Raw genomic sequence first — 22,387 nt, 5'->3', positions numbered from 1 at the left:
AATGGTCCTAACCTCGGACCGAACCGATATAGGATCCGATTTACTGATTTTTCAGTCGCCCATCCGATCCAATTTTTACAACTATGCAACAGACTTTGTCTTCTTTTTTTAAGGACACATACCAACTATTTTTTGTGACAACACAAATTTACATGTATAATTTTTTTCTTTTTTTTATACCATAGAATTCACCTTAAATATAACTCATCCATCTTGAACGAAAGTGAGCTCGAACCTGGACAGGTCGAGTTATATACTTGTAGGGTTCTACAATAGTATATTGAAAAACATAAAAAATAATGATTAATTTTTTATATTCATTTTCCATTCAAGTTAATATTAATGATTTTAAAAAAAATTAAATGAATAAAGAAATAGAGTGTAGGCGGTTAGGTGGATCCCGTTGGGGTGTGTGTTGGAGCTGAGCAATGTTTTGATTGGCTCCCTCTATTCTCTATTCGATAATAAGTTACCCAGAAAGCTGAGATTTTCAGCTGACATTTCTTGATGCTAATGGCTTCAGCCATCGCTAACGCCCAATTCACCATCATCAACCCTTCTTCTTCTTTCGATTCCCACGGATACATTGGTCTCAGGCCCACCCAACCTTCCAATTTGAAGCTCTCTTCTAACCGCACCACTTCAACCAACCTTCTTCGCCCTCTCCACCTCTTCGCCGTTAGAGCAAGTGATTCCCACAACGGTAACCAAGCGGGTCCACTCCACAAGCTTGGCCTCTCCGACGCCGAATGCGAAGCCGCCGTTGTTGCCGGTAACGTCCCGGAGGCACCTCCGGTTCCCCCTAAACCGGCTTCTCCGGTTGGAACTCCCGTCGTCCCTTCACTTGTGAGTCTCCGATTCAATTTTCGAATAGGAACCAAATGTGTTGACTTTAGCCTTGCGCATTCTTGCTGATGATTTAGAAAAACTTGTTGAGTTAAGCAATTGATTTGATTTGATTTGATTTTGTATCAGCCACTTAACAGGCGTCCTCGCCGCAACCGGAGGACGCCGGCGCTGAGGGAAGCATTTCAGGAGACGACAATATCGCCTGCGAATTTCGTGTATCCACTTTTCATTCATGAAGGTTGGTCTTGTTTTTACTTGTTTTATGCATTGTTCATGTGTAGTGGAGGTAGTGTAATATGCTATGCTGGAGCTGTTTTGATTGGTACAATTGAACTTGCAGGTGAGGAGGACACTCCAATTGGGGCTATGCCGGGATGCTATAGGCTTGGATGGAGGCATGGACTTGTGCAAGAGGTTGTTATTTGCCCTTGTTGTTATCTCCTCATTTATTTGAGTTACTTATCAGAAGTTTGAAGCTGTTTAATTATGTTCAAGACGTTTAGACAGATTTAATTGTTTCTTTAAATATCTAGGCTGGGAGGAACTTGCCAGTTTTGTTTCAGTATTCTACTTCCAGTCCTGAATCTGCCCTGTTACATTGCTTACTTTGCCATATAATGCTCTTCTAATTTATATTTGCAAACTGCATGGTTGATGATGACATTGTGCTTGCCATCTCTTCAGGTTGCAAAGGCACGGGATGTTGGTGTTAATAGTGTGGTGCTTTTTCCTAAAATTCCAGATGCCTTGAAGGTTCTATTCTGTTACTTACATACTGTAGATTTTCTGTAGTGTGATTTCAGCCCTGTATGACAGATTTTTTCCTTATAGTCTCCCACAGGGAATGAAGCATACAATGATAATGGTTTAGTGCCTCGGTCAATACGTTTGCTCAAGGATAAGTTTCCAGACCTTGTAAGTGAACATAATTTGAGGTTAATATTTTCTGGTGCTTGTAGAGAGTTAAGCCAATAATATCCTTATCAAACTTTTTTCAGGTTATCTATACAGATGTTGCACTAGATCCTTATTCATCAGATGGGCATGATGGTATAGTTAGAGAGGATGGTAAGAGTTTTTCTTGAGAAAAATAAAACCTATAGTTGTTTAATTAGATTCTCTTTTTTTTTTTTTTTAATCAAAAAAGGATTGTCTCAATATTAAAACCTAATATGTTTCTTCTGCCATCTTAGGAACCAGATGCCATGAAGGATATATGTGTTAAATACTTAAATGCTATTAGTAAACATGATTGACTTGATAATTCATAAAACAAACCCTCTGAAACATGAACACTTAAAGTACTAATCATAATTACTATCTTTGATATCTTGTAGGAGTTATTATGAATGATGAGACTGTTCATCAATTATGCAAACAAGCTGTATCCCAGGTAATATGACTGCATTCTAATTGGTTCACTTTCAAATTTTGATCATGTAATGAGGATGATAGTTTCTCAATGTTTTAAAATGAAAGAGGAAAGAGCTGATGCCAAATATAGTAGTAGCAAACCAGTATTATTCCCATCGTTCTCAAATAACTATCTAGCTTTAAATACACACATGGATTACCGAAATGATTATGATAGTCTCAATGTTAGAGGGAGAACAATTTTGGTGTATTTTGCAATAATATCATCACTACTAATCCTCTCTCATAGTACTAGTAGTCTTCTTTCCATCTACTCTCCTATCCATTTAATTTAATAGGTGTATCACTGGTAAAAAAGTTAATATTGCGTGGAGGTTAATGGTTGAGAATTGGTACTTTCGGATTTCATATGCTTTTTTCTTAACTTCCAAGGGTTCCTTTCGTACTTCTATAAACCCACTAACATATTTTTTCCAATCTCTTTGTCTTTATTGACTGTGCAAAAAGGCCCGAGCTGGAGCAGATGTTGTCAGTCCTAGTGATATGATGGATGGTCGGGTGGGAGCAATGCGAGCAGCTCTTGATGCTGAAGGCTTTCATCATGTTTCTATAATGTCCTACACAGCAAAGTATTTTGACTACTTATTCTTTTCCCCTTGTCATATCTTCTTTCTGTGCCATGTTGCATTTGAAATTTCTGAAGGTTTAGTTAATTTCAAATATGTACAAGTACATCTCAAAATTTTAGGGAAGAAAAACAGAGATAATTCAAAATTAGTATGTACTTAGGGTGAGTATCCATTGTGTCATTGATCTGTTATAATTCTTATTCAAATGTGTTTATGAAGGGTTTAGATATAGTACCAATTGGTAGATCTATATTGTCTGTTCAACTCACTGTCCTAAAATGTGCATGTACCAACAGGTATGCAAGCTCATTTTATGGCCCATTTAGAGAAGCGCTGGACTCCAACCCTCGGTTTGGAGACAAGAAAACGTCTGTGTTAACTTCAACTTTCAACTTTTTGTTATTTATTTTTTACTTACCCCCAATCCTCCTCCCCTCTCAATCCTCCTCCTCAACTTACAGCCATATATGTAATCAATTTAACATGATTAATTGATACTTTGCTTATAAATATGGCCTTGTGGACAAAAGTTATCAGATGAATCCAGCAAATTACAGAGAGGCTCTGACTGAGATGCGGGAAGATGAATCTGAAGGAGCTGATATTCTCTTGGTTGGTTCCCTTATTTGTGTGTGCATGATCATTACAAGAATGAAACACTGCACGTTTTTCGTATACCATTTTCTAACTTGAAAATATTGGTTTCCAGGTGAAGCCTGGTCTTCCTTATTTGGATATCATAAGGCTTCTGAGGGATAATTCTCCTTTGCCAATTGCAGCATACCAGGTTTCTTCTTTGGCTTACACTAGCACTTGACAAAAATGAGAAATACTAGAGGGTCATCAGAAATACTAAAAATAATAAATTTTGATTGCCCTCTAGTATTCCTCGACAAAAATAACACCATGCTTTGATACTTGTTTAGCGCTCTACTCTTGTTTTGTTTTAACAGTTACTGCAATGCAGTAATGCTACTATATCTTATCAAATTCTAAGTCGTCCAATTTTTCGTGGAATAATTGAGTACTTATTTATCTAACAATCTTTATGTGTTGCAGGTTTCTGGTGAGTACTCAATGATAAAAGCTGGTGGTGCTCTGAAAATGATTGATGAAGAAAAGGTTATGATGGAGTCATTATTGTGCCTCCGGCGGGCTGGTGCTGACATCATCTTGACCTATTTTGCTCTTCAAGCTGCCAGAAGTTTATGTGGAGAGAAGAGGTAAAATTGTTCAAAATATGTAGGGGATAGTTCATTCTAGAAGGCGGACGGAAAGCGTAACTGTATGCCGGTTTTTGTCTAAATGCTTTTCATCTCCATTGCCAACCCGTTGTTGTATGATAAAGGATGCGCTGAAGTGAAAAATGTAGTGTGTTGTGGTACTGAAACGAACTATATGTCGAGAAGCTAATGTTCCTAACGAGTCTTCCATTCTCCTACCTGCTCTTCTTGAATGCATTTTACCGTGTTGAACTTGTTAAAATGGAAGCTCATGATTTTCTCGTGTTGTTTCAATAATGTAGATAGTGACTTGCTTTTGATGCAATAAAATCGATAAAAGGGTTCAACGTAACGCCAATTTTATAAAAACAAGAATTCACAGATTTCCTGAAGCTAAATTATTATTATTATTTTATTTATACTCGTGCACATACATATCTATCTGCCTCCAAAAACGCAACCCAAACTTGTATAAAATTCTGGCGCACTCTATTTTTGTTATCATTTATGAGCCTTGCCTCTACATTCCTTAACTCAAAGCAACAAATAAATATAGGGAATATGAGGGGGGGACGGATAAAACTTGTGTCTACCAAATTTTGTACCAAGTTGAGTGGAGAGTGTGAGAACTGAGAAGTGAGAAGAATATTCATTCATTCCCATTTTTCCCAGCATGACTTTTTTATTATTAACTTCACCCATACTCAATGAGGAACCTCTCTGCAATGGTGGCATGTGCTGCTGCACCTATTGGTAGAACATCTTCATCAATCATGAAATGTGGGGAGTGTCCTGTGTGAGTAGACCCCAATGTCTCATTCCTTATCCCTATGTAGAAGAATGCTGCAGGGACCACCTGGGAGTAGAATGAGAAATCTTCAGCACCCATCATGGGTGGAACTACCTTGAAATTCGTTTGACCCAGCAAATCAATGGAAACCTTCTTCACATGCTCATACATTTTGTCATCATTGACTGTTGGAGGATATATGGTGTACTCCTTTTCAAAGAAGTCAACCTCTGCAGAGCATCTATACACACCAGCTTGTTCCACAATCACCTGTTTGAGACAACAATAATAATAGGATTTCATTCCAGCTTAGCTATATATGTGTATTTATTCAATTTAGTATATAACACAATGTAAGTTGCTATTAACCTGCTCAATTCTTTCAAGTAGTTGATAAAAGCTGGTGTTAGAGAAAGCTCTGAAAGTTCCACCAAGAACCACTGTGTCTGGTATCATATCAAGATTGTTGCCGCCATTGAATGAAGTCACAGAAACAACCTAAATTGCAAATGGGGCTAAGTTCTTAGTATATACCAAATATGGAAAGAAAAAATCCTCTAAAGTGAAGACAATTGTAAAGTAATAAAGTAATAAAGTAAGTAGTTAAATAGTTATCATTATTTAATTTATAATTTTTATTGTATGTGAGTCTCACTATTTTGATTCAAGGATGGTTAGATTTTCATTTTCTTATTTTACTAATTTTCTAACTTTAGAAGAGGTTGATCTACTAAATATATGAGGCCGTACCTGTGAATCCAAGGGATTGGATTCGCGGGAGACAATACCCTGCAAGCTGATCACAGCGGCTGAACCGGCCAAAACCGGATCGATCGAGTGGTGTGGATCGCCGGCGAGGGCCTTTTTCCCTGTGATCACGGCTCTAAAAAACCCACAGCCAGCCAGCAATGGGCCGGGCCTGGACCCAATAATAGCGGTTGGATGCTGATGGGATACATGAACTGCAAATATAGCCTCAACATCCTCCAATGCACCATCTTGTATCATTCTCTTTGCACCATTTCCAGCTTCCTCCGCTGGTTGGAATATCAGAATTACTGTTCCCTGCCATAAGAGCAAGGCCTGGTAGGGTCAATTGTGAAAATGGGACAAACAGACAAGCTACACACTAATTTCCAAATGAGAAACCATATGTATGTTCTCCGTTAATGGTTTCAAATCCCTCAATAAATATTCAAATTACTAGCAACTGTACAAACAAAAAAATGGAATTGAGTGAATATTATTGTATATAAAGTTCTTCTGCACTGATCGAGAATAGGGATTCAAGAAAAAAAAAACCAAATTTATTTAATGCATTTAAAACTAAAAATTTAGTGTCTATTTATTTAGTTACATGTGGTTATAGTTTTCATTTTTGTTTTTCATTTTTTGTTTTTAAAATTTTATTACAAGAATAAAAAAATAAAATTTTATTTTTCATTTTCACTTTTTATTTTTTATAAATTTTTTTTTAAAAAAATATTAAAAAAATAAATCCACACTCATAGATCTGAAGCATGTGTAAATTCTATTTTCAAAAGATCAAATATTTTAAATTAATTCATAAAAAGTATAATAATAGAATAGATTTGTCTCTTTTATCCCTTAGATAATAACATCAGCATAATCAGTTCAAATTGATCTAGTAGTTAATTTACTAATTCGTTTAAGTAAATATCGCATAATTATTTTAAGACACATCATATAATTAGTGGAAGAACCAATTTAATTACCGTTTTAAATATTAACCCTCCAAAATGTGTAAATCTCCTGAAACCAACAAAGTTTACAATAGCTTCAGGTGTGGAGAATAATCTACACTCTAGTCTATGGAAGACTTGTGAAACCTGACACACCTTTTACCATTCAGTTATTCACTACACATTACCATACTCTACTGTTGTGTTAGTACTACTTGGCATTAATTTTAGTGGTAGCATGAAAAGAAAGAAAGTAAATTTTTTATAATAAATTTTAAATATTTTTAAGTATCATATCAATCACCAAAAAAGAAAACACCAACCCACGTTGTCCAATCACATGCTAATTCTAATGAGCAAGTAGTAGTGGACCAGATACCATTCTATTGACAACACTGAACACCCTATAGTAATGTCTCACTGTATTTATTCAAACAAATAGCTATTAAAAAACTTTTGAATAGTCAATTTTAAATTAATAATGTCATTTTATTTAACTGAAAATAATATATCAAGTTGAAAAATGTAAATATCCACATTTGATGGTTACAAATTCGATTTTTCTCATTAAATCTATGCAATTTTAAGTAAATTTAAAGAAGTTTAAAATTTGATGTAAAAAAGAAAAAAAAAAAAACATATTTGTTCAAGTACAATCCTAGATTCCATTGGAACAAACACAAGGCATGCTCCTAAATATGTATGTATTCCCTATAATGTCAGAATGCACAGAAAAGTTTTATGCTCGTCAAGGTTACATTTCTGGTGCAATCAAGAGTCAACTTTCCCTTTAATCGAGAGAAAAACTGCGGGGTAGTTCATCATATTCAATCACGTGTTCTCAAACCAATAAAACCAAACAAACTTTATTTAATGTGGTAGATACCATCTTAGGATAGGTTTTCTTAATTTTTGAAAAAAAAAGTTATTAATTATAAAATACGGATATTTTTTTATTTGTTGTGTCTGGGTGTTGAACATTTTAGACATGACACTCCTTAATATTTGTTCGACACGCATATTTTTGTCTAAATGTGTCTTAATAAAAAATTAAAATAAATAATTCGGACACGTTTAGACACACTTAAATACCATCATATGTTGACGTGTCCAATCTTATTCTTAACATATACTCTTGAAATGAATTTAAAAATAATATATATTATTAAGTATTAAATAAATAAAATATTTTAAATACTTTATATCATAAAAAAAGATATTAAAAATAATTAAAAAGTTAATTTATATTTTAATATTAGTAAAATATCAAAATATTATTACAATTTATCTAAAAAATATTTTATATTTTATATGTATACAGTATTTTTGTGTCTTATAAAAATTAAAAATTCGCATATCCTGTATCATATTATATCTATATCAGTGTTCATACATCATAAATTATTAAATTAAATATAATTATAAATAGATAACTTTTCAATAAATTTCTAAGTAAAGAAATAATTGAATATTTTTACTAAACGATAGTAATTCAATTGGTGAAAGGTACTCTGCTTTTATAATTTAAGAACGGGGTCACAAATATAATTTCAATCCGCCGATAGAAATAGTTTTTTTTTGCGAGTTAAGTAAGTTAAATAAAAAATTTTATTTTTTTATTATATATTATTATTAAATTACTTTTAACAAAAACTTTTTTATCATTATGAAAAATAATAATATTATTAAATAATTTAAAATTAAGATAATATCAAATTTGAGAATAACATCATCACTTTTTTAAAATTATTCATTAATTATTAATGAACGCAGATTAGATCGGATCGGATATGACCAAAATTTCAATCTGATTCGCACTAAAATTATCGGATCATATTGGATCCAATAACCACAGTTTTTAAGTTTGGATCCGATTCGATCCACAAACGGATCGGATATCGGATATATCCGCAAAGCATAAAAATATTTTTAAAAGCTTATTTTTATTAAAAAAATATCAATAAAATTCATTTTTTCTATTTTTTAAATATGTTTACTCTTAAAATAATATTAAACATACTTTTTTTAAATAATAAATTAAAATAATACAACATATATGATAATTATTAGTTGAAATAAAATATAAAAAAGATATTTACTTATTTATTTCTTTATTTTTGCAAATATGCGAATATGCGGATCAAATTCGAACGGATCTAATAGCCTTACAAATCGAATCTATATCGTAATTTCAAATCGAACTTGAATAAACACCGCAAATATACATATTAGATCTATACATAAATACCTTACATTAATATCTTTAGTACAAACTACTCAGATTGTATAGTGTATTTTTTTATGAATAATTGATTGGCTTGCACGGTATGTTGGGAATCCAAATATCTAGTTATTTAAGGTGAATATAAGATCAACGCAACAAGGTTATCATTTCTCTTTCTACATATAAAGAGAAGGCCAAATGTATAATATGACAGAAGACTAACTCTTGGTTGTCAATTCTTGTAAGATATGAGAGAAAACATTTTAGATTTAAGAATAAAAATAAAAATAAAAAATTGTGTGATGAACAGTATCACACGTTATAGATGGTTTTAAAATAGGCTACAATTTGTAACCTTGGAATTACACAAGAGACAATTTAAAAGCTACTCTAACACAGTAACACCCTAGGATAATAAAAATCTAAGGTATAAAAATAATTATAAGATTTTATGGTCACACAATTTCTTCAACCAAAGATTTAAAGTACTGTTCACATGAAATGCAATCTTTGGAAAAATAAAATATTATCATTGTAATATGAATTTCTTAGTATAGTGATAATTTGAAAAATAAATTATTGCAAAAAAAGATGATCAACCATCAAAAATTGTGACAACATTGATATCTCAAATTAATTAATTAAAACAAAAACTCCCTAAAAAAAAATTTAAGAAATATTTTATTTTCTAAAAATCTTCTTTAGTTGATCTAATACCAAGTTCATGTTTAATGTCTTTAACATAAAATGAGAAAGAAAAATAAAATGTACTAACTAATAAGAGAGAAAGGGACCACCAACCACCCCTCTAGATGTTTAATTAGTAGAAAAGCCTTCATAGTTTATAGTATGTCATGTAGTGTTTGTCTTGGACTTCAAATTGAACTTTCATAATTACTTTGTCTCTTGATGAAAAGAAAAAATAGATTTAATTCACCACTAAATAAGTAATTTGCATTTACTAGCAACCAAATAAAATGTCTTGTTATTGTTTGAAAAATTTTAAAGACTTTAAAATTGGCATGATAATAAAACATTTTTTGCTAATATAAATCATGTTTTGGATTTAAAATTTTATTAAAAATAATCTGATATGTAAAAAATTTAATAACACATAAATAAAAAATTACTTAGATTTAAATTTTATGACACTAAAATAGAAAAAGACAACAAAAATATAAAATAAATATTACAGTAAAAAGAGATCCAGCTTTAAAATGACAAAAAGCTAGTTGGACAAATATAGCGTGCGAAGATTCCTTCAAGTTTCTCATAAATGGAAGAACAAAAAGTTGCTAACATTTGGCTATAAATTTTGAGACCGAGTACATGTACTGAATGATGACAAATTGTAATAAAAATATAGAATTGATTTTATTTTTAATTTTTTATAATTGAACAAAACGATAAATTCATAATTATTATTGATATTTCTTAAATATAAATAAGAGGTCATTTCTATTGTAGTTACAAGCATCTGGTCTATTGTTAGGAGAATTTTTATTATACACAATACTAAATAAATGTATTCTGTATATAAAATAAAAATTAAATTATTTATATTTATTAACAATAAAGATATGTTTTTTTCGGTGGTATAATATATAATGTATTATATATTTTTAAAGTAGGGTATGTATTATATATTTGTTTTAAGATGAGAATTATTCTAAAGTGTGATTTAAAAAATTAATTATTGTTAAATTAAATAATGTGTCATGTGAGTCCAATAAATTATAAAGAGTGATTTGAGAGAGAATAAAAAATTAAAATATTTTTCTTCTATAATATTATATCAATTTTATTACTGTGTTTTTTAGTTTCTTATATAATTTACCAATTTTATAAAAAAAATTTACAAATTTATTTTTTTTTAACGTATGTTCTCTTTTAATAGTTATTACATTCTTAGAAGGTAAGTTGAGTGCATGTACATATAATACTGTAGAAAGAATTAATAGACGGACATATGACCATTTTTATAAGATAAAGAGTAGAGCGAGAAAAAAACCTTCAACAAATGTTCTCGAGTTTTCAATATCTTGGCAGCACCCATAAGCATGGCCACATGTGCATCATGTCCACAAGCATGCATTTTGCCGGCAACTTTAGATTTGTACTCCCATTCCACAGCTTCCTGTATATGTTAAAGAGATTATAGAACAGTTAATAATAATACTGATAATTTCAGGTAAATGTTTTCGTTAACATTAAAGCAATAATTAATTACTAGTAGAAGTGCAAATCTAACTGTATTTTCTCTTCTTGTTTGTTATTTTTTAAATTAATTTTTTAATTATTTATAAATTGAATTTATATATAGTTTTTTTTCCTTTTTATTTATATCAAATTCACCTTACAAAGTAGAATAGTAAAAAACATGCAAAGTCTAAAAATACAAGTAATATAAGACATAATTACTTTTTACACAATATATTTCGAATACAATCATATTTTTTTATTTAATATAATTGAGAAAATTATAAATATAATTTGTTTGTTAAGACACTTAGAGATAGAGTAAAATAGTACACAACATAGTACATTATAAAAATTATAGCATCAAATTTAAAAAGATCTGACAAAACTAAAAAGATTTTAAGGTTTCATAATCTACGTCACACAGGCCAAAAAATCTGACAAAATACTAAAAAATATTTGAGATTTTATCATTTATGTCAAGCGAAAAAGACAAATTAAAGATACAATCATATGTACCATGTCAGAATAAAAAAAATAATGAAGATAATTTCGATATATTAAACATATATATTCATTAATTTTGAAACATTATCTTATAAAAAATAAGCATCTTTAGTTAAAAAGGTTTTTATAATTTTTTATTATTTTAATAAAGTAATGAAATAAAATTATTATAAGAAAAATATAAGATGAATAACAGAAAGACATAAGGTAAATAATACCAAAAAGGGGCCAAATTTAGAAAAAAAAAAAAGTTAAGAACTATAATAAATGTATAATTATTAATGCTTTGATAATTTTTATTTTCAATTCCACCATCAAATATTATAAAAAAATTTAAATAATTGAAGAGAAATATCTAAAAATTGTTTTAAAATTTTTATACATTCTCAAAGTTGTTGATATAACGCTAAGGGAAAGGTAAGTTATAATCTCACAACCTAAGAGAAGAGACATGGGTATAGCATGGTCCAAACGTCCAAGCTAATAGAAGTTGTGGATACCTGTATGGGAAGTGCATCCATGTCAGCTCTGATGGCAACAAAAGGTGGACCATTAGTGCCGATCCACGCACGAACACCTGTTTTAGCCAGTGGATATCGATAACTAATTCTCATCAGATCCAATTCTTTTCTTATTAAGCAACTTGTTTCGATTTCTTCAAAAGCCAGCTCAGGATTTTGATGGATCCTTCTTCGTACCTTTAGGAGCCAATCCACTGTCTCCGGCTGACGTGCAACCTTCAGCACCGCTTCTGAACATGCCCTATTCCATGAAGATTCACAGTTTTCTCCATCATCGATGTCCTCTGCAGATTCTGTTGTGCGATGTGTGGCGTTGTTGCTCTTATTGATGGCGGCTTCAGATGATGGCGGAACACTCTCTTTGTGGCCTGAGAACAGGAGACTATTGTACACTGTAGAAGGAATTTGTTTAGCCGATAAAACTATTGGTGAAAGAAAAATTAATACGAATAAAGTTGAAGAAGTGAGAATTTTCATGTTTTCTGTTTGAATTGCAAACAGAGTAGAAGGAGGGAATAACAGAGTGTGAGAAATAAGTAAGAGGGTGGAAAAAAGGATATAGAAAAGATTAAGGAAGAAAAAAAAATATAAAAAAGAATTTTAACACGTGGTTATAAAATAAACTGAACATAAATAAAGAAGAGAGAGAAAAATAAGAATTTTTTTTCTTAAATCATTATTGAGTTGTTTAATATTTTCGTTACAGTGATATAGGTGACAGATAATTGAAGCACGTGATACAGAACATTGAAGAAAGACAGAGAAAGGACCTGCCACTTTCTCCGCTCTTTTGCAAAGGGGAGTGACCGAGTGTTCAGTATTGCTACAATGCCACTCTTTGTACGACAAATTGTTAATTAACCTTTTTTTAGGTACATAATCATTTTAATATATTAATTAATACTTGTATTACAAATTAAAGTTTAGTTTTGATTAACTGAAAAAAAATTTAACAAGGCGTGGGTTGATTCTTATTTAGTAGTAATACATAATAGATTGGAGTGTATTTGTTGTGCTTACCTTCCAACAGAGGTATGACTCTGAATTATTCAATTATACAAGATCTATACCTATTTGTTTTATTTTCTTTTTATATTAATTATCTCTTATGTTCATTTAAAAATTAATATACTTAGTTAAAATACTTCAAATAAATATTTTTTAATACATTCAAAATAAAACTTAAATTTGAGAAGAATAGAGTACTACTGATGTACTCTACTGTCTTTATAATTTTATAAGTTTATAGCAATACACATTTGGTAATGTTGAAAAATAGTCAAACAAAAAATTGGTACGTGTACTAAGTTGCACATGAAAAAATAATAGATAGAAATTTCTATATTATTGAAGTAGGCACTTCAAATTAAACTTCACAATAAATAATAAAAGAAGTATAATTATTTTAATAAAATATAATTCATAGTCATCAAAATTTTAAGGTGCCAACAAAGTTCACAACAGAAAATATAAATGAATAAATGTAGTGACAAAATTGTACTACTACTTCTGCCCCCACTTCTTAATTATGAATTTAATTCTATGTGACTCTAAATACAGACAATTTGTCCTTCTTAAAAAAATTTCCTATTATGGATAAAATTGAACGCACCTGATGAAAGAATGAAATAAATATATTTTTAGTTTTTATTTTAGATAAATTTAATGAACATATAAAGATATTTTTTACATTTTTTTTATTAATAGGATTACTAATAAAAAAATTATGTCTAGTTTTTTAAAATAATAACTATTTAGACCAAATAAAATTTTGAAAATATAGTTAATGTTCCAATGAAAACTGATATTATATACGTAGAGTTATACTCTCCATTATCACACTCCTTTTATTTATTTATCTATTTAATATTCACATAAAGACAAATTTATTTTAAGTATATAGAATTACATATGACTATATTTGTTATTACCAAGTTTGTTATTGAACCAAAAATAATTTGATTTAAGCTAAAAAATTTATTTGTTTGGATATTCTTTCATTTTATTTTTATATTTAATACTATTAAATTATAAAAAAATTAATAAACATACTTATTATAATAAATAATTATTTAACCTAATTTAGTTATTTTTTTGAATTTTTAATAAATTTGACAATTAATTCGTGAAAATTAAATTATTTTTTACCAACTGAGATTTTTTTCTTTTTCCATTATATAGATTCTGACATTAGTGGCATGGCTTCAAAGATAAAGAATCACTTCGGACTCAAGTGGTGGTTGTCTTTTCTTATTACTTGGTTCTAACTCCATTACATGTCACACACATCTATCATCCATGCACTCTCACTCTCCCTCTTTCTTCTTTGTTAGCCTACATAATTCTTTATTTTATGATTATCCTTCTTTATTTTTTTTTCTTTTATTTTTGTTATGTATACTTTGTCATTATTCTCTAGCAAATTAACAAGCAATTTTGCTTCCACTAGTTACACCTTTTTTTTTGTGAAAAAAAAAAAAACATAAACGTTTAGTATTAAGAAGAGAAAATTTAGGATATTTTTTAAAATTTTGGCAGCTATAATATCTCAAGTAAATAAATTATTAGAAAAATAAAAAATAGCCCTTTCTATTCATTACACTACCACATGTTACCTACATTTAAAATTTTAACATTTAATTATTTAAAATTTAATTATATATTAATATTTTTATTTAATACTTTTATTGGCATACAATTAAAAAAATGTGAATGAAATAATTAATTCATCAATCCTCCTAAAAATGTCTATAAGTATAATTAATCAAAGAATACAGATGTTTAGCTAAGCCTTATTTTACGGCAGTACAACATTGATTATATCCATATGTTGGTATGGTAATTTCTAAAGTTATTTTATGAAAAATTCTTAGATATTCAGTGAAATGAATTGAAATATTGCTTGTATCTTAATTCTTATAGTTCTGCGTACTCCTACACAAACTAACTATAACTTTATTGCCTTGTATATTGTCCAATAAAAAGGATACAATCACCCCCAAAATAGTACCATTTTAAATGTGTATTATTTGCCAGAAAAATCACTTATTATTGTTGTGAGTTTATCGTATGGCTGGGTTTAAATGGTTTGTCAAAGTTTTGAGTCTTGACTAGAAAAGATTACGGATAAGTGAATAGAGACCTAGTACTGTTAGCCTAGGCCCTAGGGTATAGACTTCTAAGTTATACGGCTATGAAAGTTGACAAAATACTTAAAAATATAACATGTGCCTAAAATGTTTGAGTCTTGTGAAACGGACTCGATACGATTGATATCACTCGTCATAGTGTACTGCGGGATTTTAATATTGTACTAAGTAGGTTAAAACTTAAAATAAAGGTTTTTTATTTATTTAAAAAAAAACTCAAGAACCAACTGAAGTTATTATTTTTAACCAATATTCTTAATTATCAGTTCAACTTTTTTAGTTTGTTTATTTAATAATATATTTTTAATTCATATTTTTAAATATTATTAGTTAATTATTGACTAAAAAATAATAAATTTTATCGATTCTCTAATATTCTTTTTTATTAAAATAAAGGGTTTTCAAACTAATTGTTTTAAGGGATTTTCACCTAAATAAAAAATTATTCAATTATCTCTCTTTCTTAATATATGTCCTGTTATTATATTAGTAAATTGTAGTGGTATTTCATTTTTTTTATTTACAAATAAATTTTATTAACATAAATTTATTAACTCATTTTTTTGAAAATGAATGAATCATAGTGTCTACATGAATATTAATAAGAAAACACCAAAATAATTGTTGTACTTAAATCGCAATAATATTTGTTGTTTCAAGGGAAAATAAATAAGCCTCTATCAATATTATTCAAGATAGAAAAAAATATAATTGTATAGAATGTCTCTCTTATCTGTTTTACAGACGAGAATAAAAAAAAATTGAATGTCATCTATTCTATAATCATTCATCTATTCTATAATCACCCTATTTTACTTTAAAAATCATGTTTTTCATCAACTTTGTATTTTGTGATTTAAATTTGAGTTTGAACCTCTAAATTTCTATTGTTACTTTCTAAGACCTTAAAATTTAATTTTAGTCATAGTGAGAGAGTTAAACCTTGAGAGGGTGGTAACTTAACAGTGAAGAAAGATTGTGAGGTGGTGAGTATGAGTTTGAGAAGTGTTAAAATACTGAATACATGATGAATTAATGAGATATTGAGTAATGGCTTTAGGGATAGATGAGTAACCCCTATCCGAGATATAACATTGAGAATAGATGAGTAATCCCTATGTATGATGAGATTTTGAGGATAGACGAGTAATCCCTATTCGAAACGCAATTTTATGGGTAAACGAGTAATTCCTATCCGAAGATAGAAGAAGAATTCCTATCCGAGTCATGGCCTATGGTTAGACGAGTAATCCCTACCCGGGTTATGGTTTGAGGAACCTACCTGAGTAGATGAGTAATACCTATTCTGGGTTGGGTGAAATGCCGGTATGGGGAGACGAGTAATACATATTCCATGTTATGGTATTCTGTCCAAGGTTAGCTACCAGACATGTCGGGTTGGCTGTATAACCGACAAATGAGCTTATTAGTCATAGGGCAGACATGCATCATATGCATTTGTGTGTTTTGCTTGCTTGTGCATTATTTGGGTTTGCCTTTGTGAATCACTATGCTTACCTGCTATATTTGCTACCTGTCGTATCTGTATCCTACTTGTGATTATTTTGTCTGTATTACTTGTCTGTGCACTAGAGTTTTGAAGGATCAGAGGAAGGCGAAAATTAGGGCTTAAGTTAGAAAAGAATTAGAAATAAGAACCTTAGATAACCTACCCTATTTATGGTTTTTAATTTATAAACGTTAAGATTTAAATATGAGTGTCGGAGTTCTAGGATCCCCTCTGGCTTTTACGGGACCTTATATCTTATGTATGTAGCACCTTTACCATGTTGAGAACTCCCGGTTCTCATTCCATACAGATATTTGTATTTTTCATATGCAGGTCGAGAGGCACATCGCTAGGCGTCTGGAGTTTCGGTTGCAGCGGAGTTAGGATGTTGTGTTTGGGTTATATATATATATTGTGTAGACTTCTCCTTATGTTGTTTAGTTTCTTGAACCTCATAGAGGCTTTTGGAAAAATAGGATATTTTGTGTATTTTAAAAATTTGGGATTTATATGTATGTATGTATGTAAATATTTTCGGCTAGCCTTAGTTTCACAAGCTGAGCTTAGAGCTTGAATATTTTGTATTCTTGATTCTCTACTTTCATTGTCTATATATGTATATATGTACCTATGCTTTCTTCGTACGCAAGTAAATGTTATTCTTGAGCGCTGTGCTTTTAATTTTACGATTTTGCTTTAACCATCCTTCAAGGCTCCTCGAATATTATATTCCTTTAATTATATTATCTATGTATGTGTGTGTGTGTGTGTGTATATATATTATTTTAGAGGTCGTAATACCACACCACCTCTATTTTACGGCTTAAGCGTAAAGCTCTATGTGATAGGGTGTTACATTATGGTATCAGAGCAGTTCGTTCCTGTAGAGCTTGAGGGATGGACTGATTATGCTTCTGGGCATACTCTAGGAGTCTGTACATGATAAAGTAGATTATCTAATTGATATATGTGGTATAAATGTTCACGAGCATGTATTTGGGACTTTAAAGCACTAGACTTGCGATATTGAGACTGATCAATTTGATATCACATGTATGGTGTGAACAGAAACTTGATGTCGACTCGTGGATGCAGTCGCGGGCAAGGCAGAGGTAGTATTGGTAGTGCAAATTCTGAAACGGCAGAAAATAACCCTGTGAACTTTATGGATGCCTTGGAAATATGGCTGCAGCTATGGAGGCGACAACTGAAGCGTTGAGGAATCAAATGAATAACGAAAATGGGAACAACGGTGAAGAGGGGCCGATGACACTTGCCACTTTCCTGAAGGTACATCCTATGACCTTTAGAGGGACCACAAATCCTACTGAAGCTGATAATTGGCTCCAAGCAATGGAGTGGGCTTTGCAAGCTCAGCAGGTTCCCGGGGAACAATGGGTGGAGTTTGCGACCTGCCAGTTACAGGGTGAAGCTCAATACTGGTGGCAAGGAACATGGCGTATTCTACAACCAGACGGCGCTGTAATATCTTGGGGGTGTTTCGAACAGAGTTCTATAGAAAATACTTCCCTAATTTAGTTAGGAATGCTAAGGAGTTTGAGCTGTTGCAGTTAAACAGGGTCAAATATCTATTGCGGAGTACACAAATAAATTTGAAGAACTGTGCCGGTTTTTCGGAATCTACCAAGGTGCTCCGGAGGACTTTGCAGAATGAAAATGTATAAAGTACGATGGAGGACTTCGAAGTGACATTCTGAGCTTCGTTGGGTCGATGGAGATTAAGGTTTTTTCTGAACTTGTGAACAAGAGCCGAGTTGCTGAAGAATGTGTTAGAAAGGCCGCTATGGCAGAGAATGATAACCGGGAGTTCCACCGAAGAGATCACAATCAGAGTCTTGCACCAAAGGGCTAAGAGTTCAAGAGGAGTGGCTACGGACCTCAACCCTCCCAGAGTTGGAATAGCTCTGAAGAGAGTGGCAGCCATCGAAAAAATGAAGGGAGGCAGATCAGGAAATACTCAAAGGACTCGAGGTGCCAAAGGTGTGGGCATTTTCATCCCGATAGGCCATGTCTACTAGGTTCAAGATTATGTTTCACATATGGGAGACAGGGGAACAAGTCTTGGAATTGCCCGGAGAAAGAGAAAAAGAAGACAGGACGACCTTAGCAACAAGGTCAAATATCTCTAGAGGTACGGAGAAACTGGTAACTAAATTTTAATTACGTTATAGGACATAGAGACATTGCATTATTCGTACATAAGACAAAAATGATGAATTAAGACTGAAAGTGTCGAACCTAAAACTAAACCTAATTGCACTGCATAGGATATTAATCATACCTAATTTTGCTTGACTTGAGATGAATAGTCAATCTCTTAAAAATAAATGAAATCAGAGTGCGGCAGCGGGAGTGAGAGGAGTGTGAAGACATTAAGGTTGTTCGGATGAGGAATAGATCTTGCGGTTGACAAGCCATTGTAAGAATTGGTTGAGTGTCGAGGAACTATACGCTGAGCTAAGAAAGGAATTATTCTCGCGAACTCTTGCGGTGGACGATATTTTCGAGGGCAAAAATTTCTGTTAGGGGGTAGGATGTAAAACCCGCTAAATTAATAAATAATTAGCAAAGAAATTTATTATTATTTAAAAAAATTAAAAATTAAATTTTATAGTTTAATGAAGTAGAACTAATTAAAATATGAATTTTGACACTAATTTTAAAGAATTTAACCTAAAATTGGGCCATCAGGCCGAACCGATTGGACCGGACCCAAATCGGGCCCAAAGCCCAAACATATAAGCAGAGTGCATCTAAAATATCAAAATTCAGAACAAACATCATAGAAGACAAATGAGACAGATATAATAAAAATTGCAGTTTTGCAGGTAATCTGGTAGAAGTTGAGAAAAAAATCACAATGAGCGGGGGAGAGAGTTCGAGGGAGAAACACAGTGAGAAAGCCGGCAACGCTGGCAGCAGAGATAAGAGGGAGAGTGCAGGGGGGTTTGTATCTGGGGACAAGGAGGGGATTAACTTGGGAGAGACGGTTAGACCCTTAAAGGTGTCTTTTAGAGATAAAGTGGTGGGCGCTAAGACAGTTAAGGCTTTCACATGGGCAGAATCTCTTTCTGGAGATAGCATGACTGTGGTGATTGGAAAGTAGGGAGACGCCACACCACCACTTGTAACTTTTTCGAAAAAAGCTAGGTCTTCTTTGACTGAACCATATATGGATGCAGTAGTTATTAAGGTGTTAGGAAAGCATTTCAATTACACAGCGCTTCTCCACGAGCTGAAGGCCGTATGGTGCCTAAAAGGTGGTTTTGAATTGATAGATATTGGGTTTGAATATTTCATGGTTAAGTTTGATCTCTTCGAAGATAGGGAGAGAGTGCTCTTAGGTGGTCCTTGGCTGATTGCGGAGTTTTATGTGGCTATAAAACCTTGGTCCTATGATTTCAGACCATGTGAGGCCTCTTTTGGATCTACCATGGTCTAGATCCACATCTCTAGATTTCCTATATGGTTCTACCAGGAGGAGGCAATGATGCGCATAGCAGCGGTAGTAGGGAAGCCAATTAAAGTTGACTTAGCTACAAAATCGGCAGAGAGAGGCAAGTTTGCGCGTGCATGCGTCCAGATTGACCTTGGTATGGCGGTGATAAAGAAAATCATTATTGATGACTATGAATATGAGGTAGAATACGAGAGTCTCCATCTTATTTGTGGGACGTGTTCATGCTATGGTCATGTAGCAAGGGAGTGCGAGAGTGCTTATTCGTCCATTGATGAGGGTGTGGAAGTAACTGCTTTAAATGAGAACCATGGAAAGGAGTCGCCGGAAATCGACAAATTGCCGAAGATGAGGAATGTAACGGGTGATAAAACATGGCAAGTCTTTTAATTTGGAAATAATAATGGTGAGGAGCAAAAGAATAGGGAAGGTTCGGATTCTTTGGAGACAATTTCTCATGCAAATCATGTTACTTTGGCAACAAGTGATTAAGAGGAGGGGTGGGCCAAGGTGATTAAAAAAGAAAAAGGTAAATTGGGTTTAAAAAAGGGGTGGAGATTCATATGGGCCATCTTCTAGCAAGGCCCACAAAGCTAAGAAAGGAGTTACCTTGAAGGGCTTAGTGAATTTGGGCCAAAATAAACAACTGCATGCACTCAAAGAAGATATTGCCAAGAAGGACAAAATTGAAGAATCCTCTGCACTAACAAGCACGGAACAGAACCTGAAGAAGGGCGCAACCCCTCGAGTGTATACTTCTCGCTTCGGAACTGGTAGAAAAAGATTAAGACCGACGTCCCTCCAAGCATCCCCGGTGGACAATGACCGAGTTCATGCGGGGTCTAAGAATGGCTAGAAGCAAGCCAAAGTGGAACAAAGAGATGGCCAAATTGGGGCAAAGACTGAGAATTAGAACCCCTTTTCTCTATTTTTCTTTGATATTATTGTTTATGGATAGTCTTAATATAATAGTTTGGAATATTAGAGGTGCATCTAACAAATTGGCACGGGTTCATTGCAAGGAGCTGGTGAGAAAATACCGTCCTACCTTTTTCATTATTGTGGAAACACATTCACCTTTTCAGAATCTTAAAGTGTTTTGGGAGAGGCTGGATTTTTATTCTATTGATATAGTGGAGGCTACAGGTCATAAAGGAGGTATTTGGGTTCTCTCTTCTATTCCAAATATTCCTTGTAAGCTTATTAGTAATTTTTATCAATGTCTTTGTTGAGTTGAGAAATTAACTAATTTCAATTGATGATGACAAATATTATTTTATTGGGTTAATCATCCAATTAGTTTTTAATTATGTTTGATAAAGTGATGCAGGCCAAAATTAAAAGAAACAGCAGCCCAAATGCAAGAAAACAAAAACCATTGCTGGTGGGTTATCTAAACAAAGAAAGCCCAAAGAAATCAAAGCAAAAAATTCAGCTGGGCCAAATGAAACAAATCCAACACAAGCCCAAGATGACTCCTTTCAAGCTGAAGCCTTGCAATGCACCTCACAAGTTTGCTTCGGTCAGAACCTCAGAGAAAAAGAGAGAGAAAGCTTCGCTCTTCTTCCTGCTCATTTCATCAAAGAAGAAAGAGAAAGATTAATCAAAGAAAGCAAAGGTCTAATTACCCAAATCAAATCCATCTAAGCTAAGTCAAAAGTTAAAGGTGATTTATTTCCATTTGCATGCATGTTAATTTCTTCACTCCTTTTCCAACTTTCTGCGATACCATTTTTGGTTAAATGAAGAAAGAAGTCTTTGATCTCTGCTACTGTAAATTAATGGTTCACAAAGTTTCTTGGAGCCAAAGCACATTATTAATGGTTCGGATTTGCATTTACCACTGAACGACTTTCTCTTCGCTACTCAAATATCTTCGGTCAAGCAAAAAGAACCAGCTTTGAAATCCCTAATTTGGGGGTTAATTGAAGAAAGTGAAATGACAAGCTTAGGGTAGCAGACAGGTCGAGGAGTTGACTTGGAAGAAAGTAACTAAGCAACATGGAAGGAGATACAAAAGAAAAATCTTCATCTTTCTGAAGACAAGGAGAGAGAACCAGATTTGGAGTTTGTTCTGAAGAGTTTCTCTATGAAGAGTTCATCACCTTTGGATAGTGTTTTCTAGTAAAAGAAGCATTCCGCCAAGATGAAGAACTTAATCAAAGTCAACTGAATCTGGTTCAACTTATAGCAACAGAGGCTGTTGAAGCATTAATCTCTTTCATGTTTTA

General features: G+C 32.3%; 2 protein-coding genes across 4 annotated transcripts; one reads left to right on the top strand and one right to left on the bottom strand.

The window, feature by feature from the left end:
- The first annotated feature begins 225 nt into the window (after window positions 1-225).
- On the top strand, window positions 226-4,293 carry LOC112762476 (delta-aminolevulinic acid dehydratase, chloroplastic). 2 transcript variants are annotated; one of them, XM_025808318.3, is made up of 12 exons: window positions 226-846; window positions 976-1,087; window positions 1,190-1,263; window positions 1,534-1,602; window positions 1,681-1,764; window positions 1,848-1,917; window positions 2,187-2,242; window positions 2,731-2,852; window positions 3,149-3,220; window positions 3,383-3,464; window positions 3,562-3,639; window positions 3,912-4,293. In XM_025808318.3, exons 1-12 carry the CDS (start codon window positions 508-510, stop codon window positions 4,077-4,079), a joined length of 1,326 nt encoding a protein of 441 aa, XP_025664103.1. In that variant the 5' UTR covers window positions 226-507; the 3' UTR covers window positions 4,080-4,293. The 2 variants fall into 2 exon arrangements, with proteins under 2 accessions (XP_025664103.1, XP_072079665.1); XM_072223564.1 differs by lacking the exon at window positions 3,562-3,639 and having other exon boundaries at window positions 3,383-3,484; window positions 3,878-4,293.
- A 165-nt stretch (window positions 4,294-4,458) lies between these two features.
- On the bottom strand, window positions 4,459-12,697 carry LOC112762475 (IAA-amino acid hydrolase ILR1-like 6). Of its 2 annotated transcripts, XM_072223563.1 has the most exons (6): window positions 12,197-12,697; window positions 11,999-12,075; window positions 10,804-10,929; window positions 5,616-5,930; window positions 5,235-5,363; window positions 4,459-5,135 (listed from the first exon to the last, which is right to left on the bottom strand). In XM_072223563.1, the coding sequence occupies exons 1-6, from the start codon at window positions 12,255-12,257 to the stop codon at window positions 4,770-4,772; spliced, it is 1,074 nt and encodes a 357-aa protein (XP_072079664.1). In that variant the 5' UTR covers window positions 12,258-12,697; the 3' UTR covers window positions 4,459-4,769. The 2 variants fall into 2 exon arrangements, with proteins under 2 accessions (XP_072079664.1, XP_025664101.1); XM_025808316.3 differs by having other exon boundaries at window positions 11,999-12,623.
- Window positions 12,698-22,387: the final 9,690 nt, after the last annotated feature.

The sequence above is a fragment of the Arachis hypogaea genome, chromosome 17 (genome assembly GCF_003086295.3).
Source record: "Arachis hypogaea cultivar Tifrunner chromosome 17, arahy.Tifrunner.gnm2.J5K5, whole genome shotgun sequence".
Taxonomy (NCBI): Eukaryota; Viridiplantae; Streptophyta; class Magnoliopsida; order Fabales; family Fabaceae; genus Arachis; species Arachis hypogaea.
The sequence above is the reverse complement of the archived record's forward strand: the minus strand, read 5'-3'. Positions and strand labels throughout refer to the sequence as shown.